Source organism: Gossypium hirsutum, chromosome A03, assembly GCF_007990345.1.
Source record: "Gossypium hirsutum isolate 1008001.06 chromosome A03, Gossypium_hirsutum_v2.1, whole genome shotgun sequence".
Lineage (NCBI taxonomy): Eukaryota > Viridiplantae > Streptophyta > Magnoliopsida > Malvales > Malvaceae > Gossypium > Gossypium hirsutum.
Genome location: NC_053426.1, coordinates 26,017,549 through 26,035,687, shown reverse-complemented (window position 1 = coordinate 26,035,687; position 18,139 = coordinate 26,017,549). Strand labels below are relative to the sequence as shown.

The window sequence follows — 18,139 nt, the reverse complement described above, 5'->3', positions numbered from 1 at the left end:
AAGTGTGTTATCTGAATATATATTTAATCTTTTTCGGATAAATTCATTTTCCTAATATGATTTTATTTTATCTCATGATAATTATTACCTCTTCCTTTAAGAAACGTCAATTACTATTAAATAGTAATTAAGTCTTTTATTACAAAGACAAATAACCCGTGATGACGTTTACTTTTCATCCATTATGTAATACCAATGATAAATATTATTTATTCATTAGTTAGACTATAAATTTAATTGTTGTGAATGATGTTACATATTGTAGGAGTCGTATATGTAATGCATCAACTTTTAATTTCTTATCTATTTGAATCCAAATTTTTAGAAGTACACGAGCCAGGATGTTTAATTTTATTAACTATGTAGTATTGAGGTAGTATTATGGTACATAAAAGAAGATATATACAAGAGAATGCTATAAATTATTATGCAGTTCCAACAGCCAACTATACTGCTGAAAGATTTAGAAAATCAGAGAAGACAACCTTACTTACCAAAACAATGCCAAATGACAAGTTTCTGTTGGTTGGTTTAACAGCAAGGACTGGTAGTTGCACCTCCAATCAAACAAGTAAACTTTTAGTCTTCACGTTTGACTTGTAAACCAAAAACAAAAAATGATTTCTTCTTTCACGTTTAAAAATATAAACTGGAATATCAATCATAGCATAGGAAGCTAAAGCTTTTTCTGACATTAGGTAACAATCTTACTCCCTTCCCTCTTTCTTCATTAAAAACTAGTTTAAATCGGTTCAACTTGTTATCAGATCTATGGAACAAACGAAATTGGCTACAACACACCATATACCTCTCTGCTTCATTAATTTGGATCCCTTTTATCATAATAATTTATAGTAAGTAGTAATTTTCTAACTTGTTGTTCCAGGATTCCAGGTATTAAAGTCTTGTTAAACAGCTCCTTATCTTCACTCTGAGTGATCAGAAAGCTTTTGTTCCTTGAAAGAGACTGCTGATTACAGAGAAAAAAAGAAGGGAAACATGAGTTTCAGGGATGATTCTGAAGATGGGAGGGACGTACGGAAGCCATTTCTGCATACCGGAAGCTGGTATCGAATGGGTTCCAGGACGGGATCCAGTATGCTGGGTTCATCTCAAGTTATTCGTGATAGTTCCATCTCTGTTGTAGCTTGCGTTTTGATTGTTGCTTTGGGTCCTATCCAATTCGGTTTCACTGTAAGTTAAAAACTTCTTCTGATTTGGCTTTCGATTTTACTATCATTTGAAATGACAAAGTGGAAGTTTCTGAATTGGCTAGAATGGCTACTCTTCTCCTACACAATCTGCAATCATCAAGGAACTTGGGTTAACTGTATCAGAGGTATAAATTATTACACTATTGTCCACAACTGTGTTTTGTCTTTGACTTGGCTAATAAGTGTCCTATTTTGGGGACAGTATTCTGTATTTGGTTCTTTATCAAATGTGGGTGCCATGGTTGGAGCAATAACCAGTGGTCAGATAGCAGAGTATATAGGGCGAAAAGGGGTAATCCAATCCATCACAGTTTTTTTCTTGTTATGATGATTTTGATTGTTACTAAGTTCAGTTCCTTATTCCCATTGCAGTCTTTGATGATTGCTGCTATTCCTAATATAATTGGATGGCTTGCTATATCTTTTGCAAATGTGAGTTTTCTAATCATTATATTATTATCCAAACTTCATGTAGCTACTTACTTGATTGCTGCATTTTCCAGGACGTATCTTTTCTTTACATGGGAAGGTTGCTGGAAGGTTTCGGTGTGGGAATAATCTCTTACACGGTAACGATGAACTATGCTTCGGTAATTAAGATCGAAATTTGTAGCAAAGCATTGCTGAGAGTATTTGTTGTGTCTTCTTCATATGTAGGTGCCTGTGTATATAGCTGAGATAGCACCCGAAAACTTGAGAGGCAGCTTGGGTTCTGTGAATCAGGTTGGCTTTGGATCTATTCACCAATCACCATGTATGCTGTTGATGAACAATTGAATATTAATAGGAGGCTGCTATACATGTTATACTATGTAGTTGTCTGTTACAACTGGAACAATGGTAGCCTATTTGCTGGGACTTTTTGTGGAGTGGAGGATACTTGCAATTTTAGGTAATCATCTAGCAGTGGCACCTTCATTCATTCTCATCATTTCCAGTTTACTTGTATAAATTGCTAATTTGTTTTTTGGCAGGAATACTTCCTTGTACAATTTTGATTCCAGGTCTATTTTTCATTCCAGAATCTCCTAGATGGCTGGTAAGCTTGAGAAGTAGTAGGTTACCAGGTTGTACTCAAGCATGTTCACTTCGATAGTTATGATCGCCTGATTCGAGTTTCCTTCCCTGATTTTAGGCAAAAATGGGAATGACCGAAGATTTCGAAGCTTCTCTTCAAGTTCTTAGGGGTTTCGATACCGATATTTCTATCGAAGTCAATGAAATCAAGGTAATAATACTATGAGTCATTTGTGCAATTGCCACTTACACTTGTTTATGTTAGTTTTTATTTTTATTTTTTAAATTGACAGAGGTCTGTAGCATCAACAAATAGAAGAACAACGATCCGGTTCGCAGAACTCAAAAAAAGGAGATATTGGTTTCCATTGATGGTATTTTTAATTGCTCACAAAATCTGCAACAATATCATGACTTGGTCTTGGTAAGAACCACACAGTATTTTTCACTTTCAGGTTGGAATTGGGCTTCTTATGTTGCAACAACTTAGTGGCATTAATGGTGTTATATTCTATTCCGCTACCATATTCGAAACTGCTGGTAAACATAAGTTTGTTTTCACATTATGGAAACATTTACCAGACAAGAATCCTTTAACTTGATGATATGAACCTTGAGCAGGAATTAAATCAGGCAATATAGCTACCTTTGGAGTTGGCTTCATTCAGGTACAAGTGCCACCAGCCTTTTCTGGGTTCACAATGAAAAAACTTGTGAAATAATGTGATGGTTGAAATTGTGTATGATTAGGTCATTGCTACTGCTTTAACCACATGGTTGGTGGACAAAACAGGCCGCCGGCTTCTGCTTATTGTAAGTTCACTCGCTGAACTGCATACCCAAATGGATATCAATATATTACTCGCGCCTTTATTTGTTACAGCCCTTTAATTTATTTCAGGTTTCCACTTCTGGAATGACTCTCAGCCTCCTACTTGTTGCACTCTCATTCTTTTTAAAGGTAACAATATGGTGGATTCTTTTGTTCACAATTCCCCTGCAAACACCTAAGTTTTATCTGTATGCTACTCGGGTTTCGGTCTAAATTATGACCATTTTGATGATTGAACCAGGATGTTGTGTCTACTGAGTCTAGCCTTTATAGCATAATGGGCATCTTGTCGGTAGTTGGAGTTGTGGTATGTTACTTTTCCTTGTTCTAATACAGTGGTTATTGGGTTAAGTTTACTACCATATCATAACGTGGATTTTAGTCCCTCTATTATTAAAAGAAATATTTTAGTTTCTATATATTTGAAAAGCTGATATTTTAGTCCTTAAATGTTAAGTTTGTTGTTAATGGAATAATATGACTTAATAGTGGCTGACTTGACATTAAGTCAAATATTAAATTAAATTAAAAGGTTAAAAGACAGTTTTGAAGAATTAGTAGAGGTAAGAAATTGATTTTACTTTTACCTCAAATTATTACGGTTTTATTTGTGTGTTTTTTTAGGTCATTATTAGGTTTAAACTAGTTATAGTTTGGTCCATATCAGCCATCTTTATTAAGCCACATTACTCCATTTGTTTTCAAAATTAGTGGGACTGAAATGTCTTTTATAGTAAAGGAACTAAAATAATGGTACAACCGTGGTTATTGCTTTGATTCTTTGTTGATAAATGGCGAATTGTTGAACTTGATCCATTTTTTATTCCAGACCTTGGTGATAACTTTCTCTCTGGGAATGGGGCCCATTCCTTGGGTTATAATGTCAGAGGTATCAACTTATTACATTTTATAGCATTGCTATTCAAATCAAGCAGTTCTACTTCTTTCAAGTGCAGTGCTTAAACAAAATGCTGGTTTCTTTTCAAATGGCTGTGGATCAATACTACTTCCATGCCTGATTCTTACAGCATAATATCCAGTATGCTTGATAAATAATGATGATGATCTCCCTTTAAACTTTAGCATCTTATGATTTGGTGCAGATCCTTCCAGTAAATATAAAGGGTCTAGCGGGAAGCATAGCAACACTTTCCAATTGGTTCTCTGCCTGGCTGGTTACCATGACTGCCAACCTGCTTTTGGATTGGAACAGTGGAGGTACAATTTGCTCCAACTCAGAATTTAATAGAGCTATGGTATTATTAACTCAACCTCCCTTCACCTGCAACAGGAACCTTCACCATTTACATGCTTGTAAGCGCTTTCACTATTCTATTCGTGAGTCTTTGGGTCCCTGAGACTAAGGGCAGAACACTCGAAGAAATCCAACGCTCTTTTAGATAAGCTTTTCTTCTTTCCCCCCCATTTTCACTATAGAATAATTCAGTTCCTGCAATTTTCCATTCTTTTATAATCATCTCTAGCTGTAAAATTTTTGTTTATATATTTATCTTTCCATATTCTCTAGCAAGCATCTCTTCTTCCTAGCTTCTATTTCTACATCACTTGTATAAATTTCATCCTCAAAATAAAATATATGTACTATTGTCTACTTATTTGAGTGATTAATTCCTTCATTTGGCATATACATGCCATATATTCTTACCATGGCCATGCCACATTTTCTGTTATTAGTAGCCAGGCAGAATAAGTTCATCTCCAACTCTACAATTTTGTCCGGGTAGCTGTGCCAAATATTCATGCCAAATGAATATCCAGACATTGGTATAAAAATATAACTCTTCAAAGATCATCCAATACATGGAAAAACTAGAAAAAATTCAACATGGATGTGTTGTACATATATACCAATTCATTTCGAGTAACAAAGATTCAGCTAAATTAGTACGTTACTCATCATTGCTTCATGATGAATACAAGTTTTGAACAGCAGGAAAGCAAGCGTCACTAATCAGTTCTAGCCATTGTGGTCCTTGCCACTTTTAGCAACAGCAAAAAGGCATTATATATCAACGATATCTGAGTAATAACTATTAGTAATCACAATAATAAACAAAACAAAAAACAAACTAAACAGGATGAAATGCTATGATGGTACATTGATGAAAATTTCTATAAATGTTGGTATCAGACATGTCATTGACTAGTAAATACACTGAGAATTATAGTACAAAATGAGCAAAGTCTACATGATAGAAGTCCAAACATGCAAGAAATGCAAAAGATGAAACACAATGGTAACCAAATTTGACAACTAGCTGAGAAAAATTGAATCTAACTCAAAATGTTACCAGCTAGGAGCTTATTTTCATAGGATACTTATCAATGCAATCTTCCCAGGGACCATTACTAGACGGCTTTACATTCCGGAGAGCTTGCCAGACTGCACTGTTACATTTGAAACCACTTCCAAATGCAATTTGCCATATACGGTTGCGATTCCTAATCCTCCCCTTAGCCTCGATGTATGCCAATTCATACCAAATGGAGCTTGAAGAGGTGTTTCCGAAGCGATGGAGAGTCATTCTAGAAGCCTCAACATGTATCGGTAGCAGCTGCAGATTCTTCTCCAGTTCATCAATCACAGCCCTCCCCCAGCATGTATGCAGAAATGATCAAATGCCAACTTGAAATCCGGAATATAAGGCTTGACACTTGCATTGAACAATTTCTTCACTACCAAAGTTGTGAAGAACAAAAGCTGCTCACTGATAGGTAAAACAAGAGGACCCAAGGTTGTGATATTGGTCTTTAGCGCACCACCAGCAATTGCCATCAAATCTTTAGACAGAGATACGCCTATCTTCCCTGCATCATCCTGTTCTTGATACACACACCTAAATGCCTTATCGTCTGCTCCGCGATGAGTCCTCACCACATGAATAAGCTTATACTTAGCTCGCCTCCTATCGTTGGACTTGTTCGAAAGCAAAACCGCGGAACCCCCAACTCGAAACAAACAATTAGGTATCAACATAGACTTGCTATTCCCAAAATACCAATTCTGAGTAATATTCTCAGTACTCACAACAACAGCATACGTATTCCTATGAACCTGCAACAAGTCCTTAGCCAGATCAACAGCGATCACCCCAGCACTACACCCCATTCCACCCAGATTAAAACTCCTAATATTTCCCCTTAGCTTGTATTTGTTCACAATCATAGCAGACAATGAAGGGGTTGGGTTAAACAAACTACAATTCACAACAAGAATACCAATATCCTTGGGACTAACATTCGTGTTTCGAAGAAGAGTATCCAATGCCCCAAACATAACCTCCTCAGCTTCTTCCCTTGCCGCCGCCATAGACGGCGTTGGAGGAATACTATGCATTGCTTTAGGCACATAAGTCTCTTCTCCCAGCCCCGAGCGCTCCAAAATCTTGCGCTGGAACTCGAGTGACGACTCATCAAAATCCCCGGTCAACCTAGAGTGCTCCAAGAAACGACCGTACGGGGCTTTAAGATGGTCGGGAGGACGGTAACAAGAATAATCGACAAGGTAAACGGGTCGGGGTCGGGTCATGATATAGACTGTTAACCCGAAGACTAGAATAGCAGAGCAAATGATGATGCTGACTAGATTGTATTGAAGGTGAAGCCACAATTGGCGTAAATCATCAAGATTCATTTGAGAAACTTGGATCGATAGTGCGGCGATGGCAGGGATAAAACAGAGGGTTAAAAGATTGGAAATTAGATAGTGGTAACCCAATTTGACGTACTTGAGATTAACGCTTTGGAGGAAATCCGGTAGCCTTCGGGATTGTTGGATCCGAACACCAACTGAGCCGCTTCCGGAGCCACCATTTGTGGTGGCTACACCCCTTTGGTTCATGATGCTCCGTTAAAAGTGATGAACCGGGGGTATGGCGGGGGTTTAACGGTCAAGAGGGAGTGGTAAGTGGTTGTTGCTTGGGACTGACCAAATCTATTAATAGATTTGCAAATAGTGAGTGAGTCGTCACCCAAGGTTTGAACTTTAAAAAAAATAATAATAATAATAAAAATGTGGGAAATTTGAGAGAAGAAATTTAGTTTCTGGAGAAAATAAAGATTAAAGATGGGAATCTAATGCAAAGAGTGGTGCGGAGAAAGGAAGGGAATAGGAAAAGTTATGAATGTCAAGAGTCTAAGTGGTTGCTATTATTGAAATCTTTGTTTTTGGTGGAAAGAGTTGAATTTTTTTTTGTTAACATCAATCTGAATTTTTCATGGTTTTGAATCATTTTTGTTTACTATTTTCTTTGTATTCTAGTTACTCCATTTTCTAGAATCACGTGGCTAAAAATGATGTCATTCTTATCGTTTTTTCTTTCCTTACCCACATTCAAATTGCATGAATTTTGAAATTATTTGGTCAAATTTTGTGTTCCATAATCTAAATGTTTTTTTTTAAGTAATGTCTACTCAAACATTAAATTTTAAATATAAGAATTCGTGTAACAATTCATATGTTACTTTATTTTTAATTTTTATCAATTTTATATATCTTTTTAATTTTTATAATTTTTAAATTATTTTTTAATGTGATATATAAGATAAATAATATCATATCAGTATAAAATACATGTAGATTATCATATCAATATTGTTAAAAAAATAATATTTTAGTCAATAATTTTTATAAAAATTATTTTAACTTTTTTTTAAAAATTAATAGTTAAATTTAACTCAAATAAAAAATAAGTATCAAATTAATAAATAAAAAAAATTAAATTCTTTAGTTTCCTTCTGATACAATTTTCAAACTTCATTAATTGTAAAATTAAATATTCATTTAATCTTTGAATTTGTCGCTTTCTTTTAAGTTGATACCTCAATTTTCATTCTTGAGCGGGGATATTCATTAGATTAGTGCTCTAAAAGGTTTTGGTACTTTTTGCAACTCTGTTAAGTCTGGTGCATGTGATATTTTTATATACTGACATTATAATGATATCATAATTCTTATTTTTTAATTTAAAAAATTAAAATTTATTTGAAAATTAAAAATGTATATATAAAAATCATAAAAAGAAATTTAAATACAAATAAAATTATATATTAAATTGAAAAAATGAATTAAAATAAATATTATTTAATTATAAAAACCATATTTGACAACAACCAATCAGCACCCAAATGACATGAGGGATAGAGCACGTAGAGTGATGAGATGGGTTTGGTTGGCCAAGGTAAGCAGTAAATTGGCGACCAGAATTGCCATCGGATTCAGATAAGCCTCATTTCACAACCCAACTTTTCTTCTGGAAAATTTCTTTAATTTTTTCGATATCTGTTTAGTTTTCCTTCAAATTTCTACCATGACTCCTCATCCTATTTCCATTGGACAACCCCAACATAACCCATGCATTTTTAAACACCAAACTTACTTACAGAACCATAATGCCCCTGAACCCACATACACGATTCAACCCCAATCCTGTGTCGTCTTATTCCTCAGTACTCTACTAAATCTCACCGGAGAAGAATCAAATAATATTCTACTGTTGACACTACTAGAAGTCACAATCACATTGAACAAGGACGATGATCTTTGATGCTTCGTAGGCTTACTTTCCATGCTAAAGGCTTGATAATCAATATTAGAAAATTTGTGCTAAGGGAAATCAAAGTAAGCCGGCTGACCTAACAAAAGTAATTAACTAATAGCTATAGCAAACAAATTTTTTTTTAATTTATTTTTTTAAAATAATATAAAAAATAATATTTTGTTTCATTTAAGATAATTTAATTTTTGTAACTTTTTAAAAAATAATATATTTTTATTTTTGTTTATAAATTATTTATGATATTTTTATATTTTTTTAATAATTTTAAAAAAATCAAATTATAATATCTTTATGACATCATCATTACCACATGTCACTGTTTGAAAGTACCACCATACCAAACTTAATACCATTACAAGAAAGTACTAAAACCCTTCATAGAATGAAAATTTAAATCATAAATATCAATTTGAAAGAAAATGATAAATTTAGGGGCTAAATGAGTATTTAAGCCTCATTTGTACTCAATTTCAAACTCAAATTTGCGTTTAAATTAAAATATCTCAATACAAATTGAAAAAAAAAAGGATTAAGTTTGCAACTCAAATAAGAATATTAAAAAAAGAAAGAGTAAATGTCATAATATCCGGACTCTCTCAAATTAATGGATGATTTAAATTTAAAATATATGGATTACAGGGACATTTTTGTTTGATGGTGACTTCTTTTTTAACTACAAAACAATGTCAAAGAAGAGACTATTTGTTATGAGAAAACCTGCTCCGCCATTGACCACGCTTCATCAACCCTTTTGTCTTACTTCACAAAATAATTCACTTTCTAGAAATCTTCGATCTCATTATTTTGTGTTCATCTTGATTGCAACGGAAGCTTCTATATTAAGAATCAAATTACATTTAATTTCTTTTACTGAAAAGAGAAATAAATTAATCCATGTATATTAAATTAAAGACAAATTATTCCATTCTAGCAAAAACTTCATCATTTTCTATTGTTACTGAATAACAATACAATTACACGAGATAAGCCATGTACACCTCACTCTAATATATAAGAACCAATTTTTATTAATAAAAATGCCTAATTTACTTTTTGCTTTAATATATAAGAATTAATTTACCTATTTTTAAAGAAAGAGACCTCTACTCAAACTCTAATCCAAGATGTCGAAAAACATGTTTGATTTTTTCGGACCACATTGCCAACTGTTCAAAGGTGAAGATCTCCTCTTAAGCTACGCAACTACAGCATCTTCCAAACCAAAAAAAAAAAAAAAAAAAGGGGGCATGTGGCTGTAGTTTATTTACCAAAAGTAGCAGCTTAGGGAAATAAAATGAGTGACAAAGATAATATACGGAAGAGAATAAAAGTGAAATAAGTTCCAATGGATTCAAATGGCGTGGCTCCTAGACAGCTTCCCTTATGAGTTTCTCCGTGAGAGCTTTCGGCAATCCCATCACACTGTCTATTGTCCCTACCTGCAAAACCAAACCCACATCTCATGCCACAATAAATCATGCTCTTCAGATCCGATTGAACATACCCGTATGCAGGACTCAAGCCTAAGCTGAGTAATACAAGTTTTGGAAAAGGGTTGTTGGTAATGTCGAGGCTTTGGAAGTATTCATGCATTATATGATTCATATGTTTAAGTTGCCTAGGCAATATGGTGCAAGAATCATATTTACACTAGATTCGCAAAAATAATCAAACTAACCACTTGTTTAATGTATGGCTTTATCAAAGGATGTTCGATCAGCAATCCCCCAGCAACATGTAGTACATTCCCTTCCTCGATCTGATCAACAAGTAAAGAACAATGACATTGCCCAGGCCGTAAGCAAAAGGAGGGAAAAGAAAAACAAAAACTCTTACCAATTTCTCAATGACTTCGTCTGGTATTTCATGGAAATGTATCTGCAGGGCATTAAAAATGAAAATTAATAACAACAAAAGAAAGTGTTAAGCCACATTATGGACATGCTTAAGTGCAGCAGACTGTTTTTTTACCCAGAAGGAAACATGATGAATATGGTGATGGAAACATGCATAAAGTGGGTAGAGTAAAATATGTTCTTCATTACTATTTCATATTCTGTGGCTACTATAGCTTGATGCAAGTGTTAAATAATTTGACTAAGTAAGCTGAAGAACTATACCCATCACACACACACACACACCAAGGTATGAAAGGAAGATGGAATGAGAGTGGGGTCTGAACCAAAGCATTTTCATCTATGGTTCTATAATGCACTCTGACATTTATGCTTCACAACAGTGTTATGGTATGTTCTAGGGTTCTTAGAAATATATTTTTCTCCTAATGAAACCATAAACTCAAGACACCGAACCCTTAACTCTAAGCCCTAAAAACTCCGATTATTTTTATTGTCTTTCCAGCAATATTGAGGTTTCCTATAGATAGGGCTCGCCAAGATCTTTCTAACAGACTGTGCGGCAGTCAGTCGAGCGATTTAGAAGAATATAATTCTTTCTTAGCAAATTCAGATAAAAATTAGAGCCATTAATACCTCCACTCTATCCCATTCTCCTTTTCTGAATCCAGTTTTAAGGTTTGTAACTAGAACAGATCCCACAGTTGCAGCATGCCCACCTGAATAGCCTGCGCAAATGGTTAATCAGTAAAGTTTTGAAAGAGTAGAACAGTAGAAATTGGATCAAGAGTATTATCACAAACCTTTTATAAATTGATGTGCTTCTTCCTCATTGGCTGGTTTTTCCCTTATAACACCTTCATAGACCACCACCTCCAGAACATTTAACAATAACAGTGAGGTATAAAAGTAAAAATGTTTCGTACAACATGAAAATATTATTAAATGTGCCTACGCTTACAAGCATGGATTATCACCAATTTCCATCTATGAGATGATACATCGTACAAATGCATTTAGGCAAAAAAACAAACATTTGCAAGATAAGCCTACAAGATAGTGGTGCATATCTTACAGCACTTCTAGCATGAGGAAATAGTAAATCTGACTATTTGTGAGACATTAGCCTCTTATAAGTATTGAAAAATTACAGTCAAAAGACTTCACATTAATCATGAAAAGGAACAAATCCATTGTAACATCTATTTAAGGAAGCATTAAATTATAAGAACCTGTTAAAAAGGTTTAAGATAGAAATTTATTTACCTATATATGGTTTAAAAATGAAATTTCCTCCAAAGAGCCAAATAACATTTATAACAGAAATAAAATAGATTTTCGCAATTAAAGAAGCATTATTCAAAATTTTGACACATGCAACAAAGACTACAACATAATTAAACATTTCAGAAACTCTAAAGCATGTCCAAGAATAGATATTTACTTGATCAGAAGAAATTAGTAATGTTGGCTCAGCTTCCTTTACATAATCACCGACAGGGAGCCTATGTAAGATTGCGTCTGCCTGAAAAAATTCATTCAGCTAAGCCGAAGCAACAGAATATACGAACACAATACCATGCAGCAGGCAACAGAAGCAGTGGCAACAATGAATAAGAAAGATTATGCATGTAAATTTAATGATCTGAAAGGGAATGTACAAAGGCTACAGTTTGAAAGAGTATGCTGTCGCAAACTTGATCGGTCTCAGTCCCCTAATTATTTTGTAATACATCTAACACGGATCAAAACCAGAATTTCACCAAGAGAAATATGATTCAAACTAAGCATCCTATTAGACTTAAGTTGCAATAACAACATGATACTGGAGCCCTAAATAGCACTTTGCAGTTTTATTACAGTGGAATTGATAAAAGAAACTCGAAAATTTCCCTCCAATTTACAATAAAACACCCAGAAACACAATAAAGAAGAAGAAAAGATGAAACACGGCTCAAAGCAAGCCAATAAATACATCGATTCTAGGCTCTAAAATTTTTCAGTCAATCAAAACAATCATTCCAAATGAACACAGCAAGATTAAGTAAAAGAAGAGGAAAACCTTTGCTTCAGCAAGGGCCATGACCAACTCCTCTGGCTTCTCCTTTCTGATACCTTTCTCGTCAATGTCTGCACTCTGCAAAAATAACAAAAAATTAAACTTTTTTTCCCTAATATATTAAAATTTCCAAAAGAAATGAAAATTACCATGAGTGTGAATTCATATCCCATTTCAGCTAATATTTTACGACGAGGTAAGGAAGATGACCCCAATATTATCTGCAGTGAAACAACTATCAATCAGTTAAACTTTCAACAGAGTTTTTGGAAAGCTAATATTCGGGGGTTTTCCTTTTATTTTTATTTTTAAATTGTTGATATAAATTTGTTTTGAAGACAAGCAAATAGAAACAAAGATGCTGTCAAGTAAGTGACTAGTTTTGGCGTACCTTGAACTGAGAAGTTTTGTCTTCCATTTTTGTCTTTGCAAAAAGCGGAGCTCTACTGATCAGCGAGTATTTAGGGAGCAACAGTGAGTTAACGAAGAAAAAAGACCGAGTCTGAGATGGTGCGGACCGAAATAGGGCCCTGGTTCCAAGCCCTATGGACCACTAAGCCCGCCAATGCTCCATAAAATTTATTCTAACGTGAAAGCCCAAGCCTAGAATTGTCAATACTCGTGAATTGACTGTAAAAATTGATTTTGCCATGTTTTGTAAATGTGTTCTTTGTTTATTTTTTGGGTGTAATCTGTCTTCAGTTACTGTTTGTCAACAATTTAAATTTTTTCTTCAAATTTAATTCATTATTTTATTTTTCTTGGTAGTCATCTTTTAAAATATTAAAATTAGTCATAAATTTTGCTCTAATGCTATTACAATAATTTTGATTTTATGTAATTCTACATATAAATTTTTTTATTTAATTTAATTTTCACATATTACTAATATTGTTATTGATGTAGCATCATTTTATATTTACATATACTATCCAACAAAGATTATATTTATCTAATATGAAAACAAATTGATGCATTTCTTTTTTTAAATATGTACAATTGTACTAAAATCGAAAGTTAATGTATATAATTTTCGTCAAATCAAAATCTATGTATTACATTGCATCTATACAATTTATAAACTCTTTACTGAGTTGTTACCCATCAACCGAGCCTCAACTCAAATCCCAACCCATTTAAGAAATTACCAAAAAATCCATTTTATTTGCAAAGTAAGTTATGAAAGATCTAGTTTTAGCCGTTGATGAAAAATACAATTTTTGAAATCGAATTTTGTAAATTGAAATAGTGAGAATATAAATCAAAGAATTTATGCATTAAGTATGAATCCATAATATGGATTTAATGAGTATTTAAATCAAGTAAGTCGTTAATTATAGTATATGGATTAAATTGCACAAGTGTCATCATTAGTGAGAATCGATTTAGGAAATGCAAGAGGTCTTATGTAGCAATTTAATCAAGGTCTTAAATGTAATATGGCCATTTTGAAAGTGTGATTAAAGGCTAAGTTTCATCTTTGCCATCAATCTCCACTAAGTGAGATGAGCATGAATCATGGCCATTCATAAATGATTAATTAAGCTTAATTAAGCTTAATTAGGATTTTAGTGACTTATATATATACCATGTTAGTGGGAAACAGAAACAAAAATTTTATCATAATCTTTTTCACATTGTCGTACATGCATAGGGGAAAAGAAAAGAACAGAAAATTTCAAGGGTTTGCTTCACCATTGCCGTGAGCTTCCAAGACAAATTACTCGAGGCGAAGCTAGAATATCGAGGGACTAAAATGATAACGATTGGGTAGTAAATTTGAATAAAGTAAAAATGTTGCTTGTCTCATGAATGTTAAATATATTTGTGGTATGATGATTGTTGAAATGCTATGAATGTGTAAGAGAATTAATTCATGCTATATGATGAAAACTACGATGACTAGATGAACGAAATTAATGCTACATGATGCTACACTTTTCTACTGAAAAAAAAATAATGCTACATGACAATATGATGTATATATATATTTTTGCAAGATGATGAAATTAAAATGATATGATTTTGCTATGTAATTAAATAAATGATAAAGAGATCATGTGGATATTATCATTATGAATGCCCTATTAAATGGTCTCAAATAGAGTTACGGGTATAGTTGGCATGTTATAGGATTAGTATACAGAGATACTATGGTGCCGGTTGCATATTACTTTGATTACATACTAATGATCTAGGGGTGGATATATGCGTGCTAAACATGTATTACTTCAATTACGTACCAATGATCTAGGGCAAATATGAGGTGTGTCAATGGTTTAATTTGCATATCCAGTCTTGAGTCCGTGTCTGTTTAATAGGGGCCAAAACATAAATACTACAAGGTTAATTATATAAGTTGAAATGCGAATTGAATTATTTGAATAGCTCATGTTTGATTTGATCGTTGAATCTTAATGTAAATGTGATGAATGATAGCATATGAAAGATCATGCGAAATGTGTATTAAGAGCCCTAGGGGCCGATGATGCTATGAAACGAGTTGAAGTACTTGATTAGTCGATTTATGAAAATAAGACACGAATATTGATATGAAAGTGTTACATGTTTGAAAATGAGATTGAGATAGCAATGATGCTAAGTTTTGAATCAAAGTGTAACAATAGATATGGTAATTTAAAGCCTTGAAAGCATATTAGTAAGTTGATATATGAGTCTTGAACAAAATAATGATTTCATAAAGAATCTGTAAGTAGTGAACTATGAGACAATGCTAAATGATAAAGACTTGTTTATAAATGAATTCATAACTAGCTTACTTGCTTGATTTGTTTATGTATTGTTTTCGAATTATGTTAATATCACTAAGCTCATTTGCTTAGTGAGAAGATCTATTTATTTTCATGCGCAGGTGATTAATCTATCGTAACTTGACATGTTAAATTAGGTTCCTCATTACACTTGACAAGCTTGTTTCCGAGCAATTTATATGTTTTTGTCATGTTTTTACTTAGTTTTCGTTTTTAGTTTTAATAAATGAAATGTTATGTTTTTTTATTACTTTTGAGACCCAAAATGGCCAAATGCACCACCAAGGACTTAATGATTGGTTGGCTATTGAAGGGAGTCATCGGGGGCCCAAACATGAGCAAAAATATCGCCTAGAAGAAGGGTATCACTACATCAAAGCATGGAAGTCATTATACCTTGAATAGTGTTGAATTGAAGATGATTGAGGCCCTTCACAGTGATATCTCGATATCTAAGAATGGGTATCGCGATATCCAATTCCCAAGGAATCGCCCAAGTCAAGATTGACAAGGATATCGCGATACCAGACCATAGGTATCATGATATCCCTAACGAGGCAGACAGAAAATGACCGTAGGGGTAGCCCTTATCCAACTCCTACACCAACCAAAGAAACACGCTTAGGGGCATTTTGAGCATAAAATATGGGTTAGAAACATTGCTAAAAGAAGCCAAATTTGGTTGAGAGAAAAGGAGACTAGATAGACTTAGGCATTTTTCATTAGTTTTAGCTAGTTTTTCATTCTCTTTTCATCTTTTAAGGTTTAGTTTTCTCCAAAGCTTAGGGTTTTATTTTTCTTGCTTGTTTTTCTGGTGTTTTTTAGTTCATATTGTTGGAAAAATCCCAGTTTGAAAATGATTTTATTTTGCACAGCGAAAAATTAAAAATTTGAAAATCGACTTGGTTTGAGATACTTATGGCAATAAAACTTAACCGGATTTGTACCTGTGTTTTCGGCTTAGCGGACGTTCATTGTTTTTGACTTTCAACCAAATGATCTTCTTTGCTTTCTCGTACCACAAATTTCTTCAAGTGTGGGCTTAAACCAATTGAATCAAAACAGAGAATTAGAAAAAGTTTTCTGTCCTTTTTGGGGTGACAATAAAAATTCTTTCTTCTTTAATAGAAATGGGTAGAATTGTAATTCTGGAAAAATAAATTTAGAAGTTAAGATTAAGTTCTCTTTATTTTTCGATAGAGTAATAATCTCAAAAAGTTGTGTTAATAACTTTAACAGTGCGATCTATTTATAGGAAGAGAAGATAGAACCTTTGTAGAGTTGTAAAAGTTCATTTCCACTAGAAAAACAATATCTTAGTTTATCTAGGACATAGGGCGGGGAAACCCTAGTTAATAATAACTAGGGTTTTGTCGTCTCACCTTGTAACGCCCCAAAAATCCTTTATAATTATTCACGTGGGATTGTGACAACAGTGTATCTGTTTCAATGATTATGTGTTCTAGGAGTGTTTGAGAAGTCTTGGGTTCAAGCCTTAGCTTGGGAAAAAAATTTGTTTTTAATTGAGTAAACCCCTATCTTTAGCTAGTAGGCTTATAAATAAATATTGGAAAAACATGTTAGAATGGACCTGTTGGTCTGGTGGTTAAGTAGATTGGCAAAGTGCTGATGTTTTATTTTGCTGTTAGTGCCATGTAGGTGATTTAGTCTAACAGAACTACTGAAGAGTTGTAGTGGAACTTGAATTAGGTAGTTGAGGGAGGGGTGGACGGTTTTGAGGGATTTGGGGAGAAAAATTTAGGAATTTGAGGATAGTGGGAGAGATGGTACCGAACTTGAACTCTTGTTTCTCAAGATTTTGGCTTTGGGTTGTACTTTCTCTCCATTTCTGTTTTTTTTCTACTATTTTCACTTTTTGGAGGCCGAATCTTTGCTAAAGGTTTCTACCATTTTTGTTCTCTTTCTTTTCTGAATTTATTCTCCTTTACGGCATAGGTGCTTTCCCCTAAACTGTTGCTATCGTTTTCTCTCTTTTTCTCCTTTGCTCTTTTCCATTGGCTGAATATTGTTAGGTGATTCTCGGCTACACCTTTTGTTTCCCTTCGGCTTTGTCCTTCCCTCGACAGACGTTTACTCCTCCACCATTGCTGATTCTTTATCTGCTTTGGTGTCCCTCTCTGTGCCGATATTTTTCCCATAGTTGTCGTTCTCTTCATCTTTGTTCTTTATCGAATTGTTGTGCCTTTGGCCTTTACCTTTGGTTTATTTGATGATAGTTCCTTTCTCTTTATGCGGTCTTGCGCTTTCGATGAGTTTGAGTTTCGATTTGGTTCAAACTATTCATATGATTATTTGTTAATAAGGGTTCGGTTGGATTGCAAGAGCTTAGTGATCATTCGTTCTCGACGGTTTAAGTAGGTAGGGCCTTGGTTGTTCAAACGAGGTAAGTGGTTGTCGACAAAGTGATTAAGTGTTTTCGATTAGGGTCGTTTTAAATTTGGTTGACATGCAACTAATTGCATGTTTGTGGTTGAACTTAGATTTGGAGTGCTCAAGCACTGTGTGCGCGTTTTCGTAACCAGGTGTGTAATCACAACGTTGAAAACTGAAATTGGAAAAAAGTCGAAAAGTGAGGCTGTCGACACCATACGGGCGTGTGGCCGCCCATGTGGTGGGTCGTATGATCGAACACGAGCATGTGATCGACGAGGTTGGTCGTGTGCAGAACACGGGCATAGGTGGCTGTGTTTTACTGTGCAGGTAATCTCAGACATAGGTGGATTGATGCAGCGAGGGACTCAAAGGTGGCCACACAACCGCATATATTTTCGTATTTGATTATGATTATAA

The 18,139-nt window shown here is 34.0% G+C and overlaps 3 protein-coding genes across 6 annotated transcripts; 1 reads left to right on the top strand and 2 right to left on the bottom strand.

Annotated features, from left to right (window-relative positions):
- The first annotated feature begins 590 nt into the window (after positions 1–590).
- LOC107887124 (sugar transporter ERD6-like 6) lies at positions 591–4,720 on the top strand. 4 transcript variants are annotated; one of them, XM_016811271.1, is made up of 19 exons: positions 591–698; positions 887–1,194; positions 1,277–1,339; positions 1,417–1,506; positions 1,587–1,646; positions 1,718–1,783; positions 1,872–1,937; positions 2,031–2,106; positions 2,189–2,253; positions 2,350–2,442; positions 2,525–2,605; positions 2,687–2,771; positions 2,853–2,899; positions 2,982–3,044; positions 3,133–3,192; positions 3,305–3,370; positions 3,893–3,952; positions 4,167–4,281; positions 4,355–4,720. In XM_016811271.1, the coding sequence occupies exons 2-19, from the start codon at positions 1,000–1,002 to the stop codon at positions 4,465–4,467; spliced, it is 1,464 nt and encodes a 487-aa protein (XP_016666760.1). In that variant the 5' UTR covers positions 591–698; positions 887–999; the 3' UTR covers positions 4,468–4,720. The 4 variants fall into 4 exon arrangements, with proteins under 4 accessions (XP_016666760.1, XP_040965267.1, XP_040965272.1 ...); XM_016811272.2 differs by lacking the exon at positions 591–698 and having other exon boundaries at positions 753–1,194; XM_041109333.1 differs by lacking the exons at positions 591–698; positions 3,305–3,370 and having other exon boundaries at positions 751–1,194.
- Positions 4,721–5,160: 440 nt separating this feature from the next.
- LOC107887123 (3-ketoacyl-CoA synthase 4) lies at positions 5,161–7,289 on the bottom strand. The gene is given in 2 exon segments (XM_016811270.2): positions 5,161–5,674; positions 5,677–7,289. Coding segments are annotated over 2 exon segments (1,545 nt in total). The 5' UTR covers positions 6,926–7,289; the 3' UTR covers positions 5,161–5,378.
- A 2,480-nt stretch (positions 7,290–9,769) lies between these two features.
- On the bottom strand, positions 9,770–13,050 carry LOC107887122 (7-methyl-GTP pyrophosphatase). The gene is made up of 9 exons (XM_016811268.2): positions 12,949–13,050; positions 12,707–12,778; positions 12,561–12,635; positions 11,943–12,023; positions 11,302–11,371; positions 11,135–11,226; positions 10,479–10,520; positions 10,321–10,401; positions 9,770–10,081 (listed from the first exon to the last, which is right to left on the bottom strand). Exons 1-9 carry the CDS (start codon positions 12,973–12,975, stop codon positions 10,010–10,012), a joined length of 612 nt encoding a protein of 203 aa, XP_016666757.1. The 5' UTR covers positions 12,976–13,050; the 3' UTR covers positions 9,770–10,009.
- Positions 13,051–18,139: the final 5,089 nt, after the last annotated feature.

Bases quoted from the DNA above. Each gene is read 5' to 3' on its own strand.
- LOC107887124 (XM_016811271.1), top strand. From the start codon at position 1,000: ATGAGTTTCAGGGATGATTCTGAAGATGGGAGGGACGTACGGAAGCCA. The intron at 1,507-1,586 runs GTAATCCAATCC...TTCCCATTGCAG, and splicing joins AGTATATAGGGCGAAAAGGG to TCTTTGATGATTGCTGCTAT. The intron at 3,953-4,166 runs GTATCAACTTAT...GATTTGGTGCAG, and splicing joins CTTGGGTTATAATGTCAGAG to ATCCTTCCAGTAAATATAAA.
- LOC107887122 (XM_016811268.2), bottom strand. From the start codon at position 12,975: ATGGAAGACAAAACTTCTCAGTTCAAG. The intron at 11,372-11,942 runs GTAAATATCTAT...AATGTTCTGGAG, and splicing joins TACTAATTTCTTCTGATCAA to GTGGTGGTCTATGAAGGTGT. The intron at 11,227-11,301 runs GTTTGTGATAAT...CCATTTGCGCAG, and splicing joins AGCACATCAATTTATAAAAG to GCTATTCAGGTGGGCATGCT.